The sequence below is a fragment of the Hylobates moloch genome, unplaced genomic scaffold, assembly GCF_009828535.3.
Source record: "Hylobates moloch isolate HMO894 unplaced genomic scaffold, HMol_V3 SCAFFOLD_2589, whole genome shotgun sequence".
In the NCBI taxonomy this organism is placed as follows: Eukaryota; Metazoa; Chordata; class Mammalia; order Primates; family Hylobatidae; genus Hylobates; species Hylobates moloch.
Genome location: NW_026654864.1, coordinates 1 through 3397, shown reverse-complemented (window position 1 = coordinate 3397; position 3397 = coordinate 1). Strand labels below are relative to the sequence as shown.

Below are 3397 nucleotides of genomic sequence, written 5' to 3'. Positions count from 1 at the left end.
TTCTTTGATTTAATAAGAAACCTAAGAGGAATATACACTGTGTCTATTTTACAGAGGAGGAACCAAAAGCAAGCGAGGCATTGATCATACCTCATTTACAAGGAGGAACTAGGGTATACCTGCTTGTAATGGTAGAAAACATTGTTCAGCTGCACCTAACAAGGGAAGTGAGAAATCTTCTTTTAAAAAATGAGTAAGAATGTACAGAAAAAATTATTATGTGATGAGAAAATGATATGCTTAAGGAATAATGCAGGCCAAATTTGTCTATAATTAAAATTTTTTATAAAAATGCTTTTCATAGTGGTGTTTTAAGCACCATAAGAGAGATAAAATTTTAACGGATATTATTTAAAGGAAAATGAAGGATTGCAACTGGACTGGTGGGGGTATAATGATATTCAGACTGGAAAGGAAGAAGGGAAACTGTCTTTATTCACAGATGACACTATCATGTATATAGAAAATTCAATTACATATACAAAAGTGCTTCTGAACATAACAACAAAAAATTGGAAATTGCAACTAAAAAAATTCTACATATAATAGTATGAAAAACAATATTTAGAAAAAATCTGGAGAGAAAAAGACGTGAAAGGCACATACACTAAAAAACACACAATATTCCTGAGAAAATGAAAAATCACAGAAATAGAAAGCTGTACATTTCTCAGTGGTCAGATTTCCTATTGGTAACATGCCAATTATCCTCAAATTGATCTATAGATTTAACAGAATCCTAATCAAATTCCCAACAGGACTTTTTTTGACATTGACAAACTGACTTTAAAATTTCTATGGAAATTCAAAGGACCTAGGAAGAACTAACTTTGTAAAAGAACGTTGTTAAGGGACTAATACAGCTTAGTTTCCAGATTTATCATAAAGCTAAAGTAACCAACAGAGTGTGAAATTTGTGTGAGAGAAAAATCAATGGAAGAGAAAAGAGTGTCCAGAAATTGACCTTCAAAAAGTATACACAACTGATGGTCTACCAATTTCCAAATGTCATTCAGTGGAGAAAATTTAGTCTTTACAAAAATAGTTCTAAAATTATCAGATATATGTAAGCAATAGATACATTTTTAAATAAAAACTTTGATCTATATCTTGTGCTGTTTACAAAAATTAAACCTTGACCTTTGGATAGGCCAAGTTTTCATAGATACATCAAGAGAAGCACAATCCATAAGAGAACAAATTGATCAATTGGACTTCATCAAATTAAAAAACTTCTCTTTGACACTGTTAAGACAATGAAAGGGAAAAGCCAAGTGAAAAATTTGCAAATCATATATCTGATAAGTTATTTACATCTAGGACACAGCAAGGATTCTCATCACTAAATATGATATCCAGCAACACAATTTAAAACTGGGAAAAAGATCCACAGAAACTTCAATCAAGGAGAGATAAGGATGGCAAATCAGCAAATATAGAGATGTTCAATAGCAGTAGTCATTAGGAAACGCACATGAAACCCACAATGAGATTCCACTAGGCACCTGTTAGAACCTGGGCTGCGCTTGTGACCTCAGCGCTGCTCCGCCTCCAGGAAGGAACCTGGGCTGCGCCTGGCTGGCGGTCTCCTAGCGACTAGAGTGGCAGGGATCAGGAACCGCAGAAGCTGGAGACTTGGCACCCCAGTGAGAGCCACCATGGGGGACCAGAGGCCACAGGACTGGCTGAGGTCCCCGGGCATGGACTCCAAGCCCTGGTACTGTAACCAACCGCCTTCCAAAGACTTTCACATGCGCAAGCACGGGCGCCTGAGGTTCCCATCCATGGACACCCAGAACTGGGTATTTGTGAAGGAGGGCCTGGACGACTTCCGCTATGGCTGTCCGTCTCCCGAAGACACTCTCGTTTGTCGCCGTGATGAGTTTTTAATGCCCAAAAAACTTCTCAGAGGTCCCAAAGCAGACCCCAAAAGCAGGCAGAAAAAGCTCCTCAAGAAAGCGGCCCTATTTTCCAAGCTCTCTCCGGCGCAGCTAGCACGGAAGGCATTCGTAGAGCAAGTGGAAGCCGAGATCATGGCCAAGCATCCCTTGGCCATGTACCCCAATCTGGGAGAAGATCTGCCACCAGATCTCCTACTGCAGGTACTCGAACAGCTGGATCCGGAGAGGAAGCTGGAGGACGCTTGGGCTCGTTGCGAGGCCCGGGAGAAGACAACGGAGGTACCCGCTGAGCCTGGTCAATATCCCTGTGGGGAATTCTGCCTGCAGCCTCCTGAGACTGGAGGGTCCCATCTGAGCCCGGAGCTTCCCACAACTCCAGTGTCCAGTCTCCGCCTGCAGCCTCCCAAGACTCCTCGGGGGTCCAGTCTCCAACCCCAGCCTCCCAAGGCTGGTCGGGGGTCCAGTCTCTGCCCAGAGCCTTCTGAGACTGGAGTGACCCATCTGCGCCCGGAGCCTTCCGAGACTCCTTGGGGGTCCAGTCTCCGCCCAGAGCCTCCCAAGACTCGTCCGGGGTTCAGTCTCCTCCCGGAACCTCCCAAGACTCGTCCAGGGTCCAGTCTCCGCCCGGAGCCTCTCAAGACTCGTCCAGGGTCCAGTCTTCGCCCGGAGCCTCCCAAGACTCGTTGGGCATCCAGTCTCTACTCGGAGCCGTCTGAGACTAGCGTGTCCCATCTCAGCCCGGAGCCTCCCAAGACTCGTCGGGCATCCAGTCTCTACTCGGAGCCGTCTGAGACTAGCGTGTCCCATCTCAGCCCGGAGCCTCCCAATACTCGTCGGGTGTCCAGTCTCCGCCCGGAACCTTCCGAGACTGGAGTGACCCATCTGCGGCAGGAGCGTCCCAAGACTCGTCCGGGGTTCAGTCTCCGCCTAGCGCCTGCCAACACTCCGGTGTCCAGTCTCTGCCCGGAGCCTCCCAAGACTCCTCGGGGGTCCAGTCTCCACCTGCAGCCTCCCAAGACTCGTCGGGTGTCCAGTCTCTGCCCAGAGTCTTCCGAGACTGGAGTGACCCATCTGCGCCCGGAGCCTCCCAAGACTCGTCCGGGGTTCAGTCTCTGCCTAGCGCCTCCCAAGACTCCGGTGTCCAGTCTCCGCCTGGAGCCTCCCAAGACTCGTCGGGCATCCAGTCTCTTCTCGGAGCCTTCTGAGACTGGAGTGACCCATCTGCGCCCTGAGCCTCCCAAGACTCGTCGAGTGTCCAGTCTCCGCCCGGAGCCTCTCAAAGCTCCAGAGTCCCATCAATTCTTGGAGCCTCCCAAGACTGGAGCTTCCTACATGAAAGAACTGCTTGGGGAAGATACGCCAAGCACAAAAGAGTGCCTTTCTGACTATCTTCAACCTAGATACACATCGGAAAAACTGCGTGAGTTTTTCACGTGGGCTGCGGACCTTGGAATTGATGAAGAAACCATTTGGAATCTGTTTAAATTTACAACCAC

General features: G+C 47.4%; 1 protein-coding gene across 1 annotated transcript; it reads left to right on the top strand.

The window, feature by feature from the left end:
• Window positions 1-1584: 1584 nt before the first annotated feature.
• Window positions 1585-3392, top strand: LOC116465005 (protein FAM47B-like; the record flags this gene model as incomplete). Its single annotated transcript, XM_058435214.1, has 3 exons — window positions 1585-2415; window positions 2494-2532; window positions 2761-3392. Coding segments are annotated over exons 1-3 (1428 nt in total), but the record flags the coding sequence as incomplete, so codon positions are not given.
• Window positions 3393-3397: the final 5 nt, after the last annotated feature.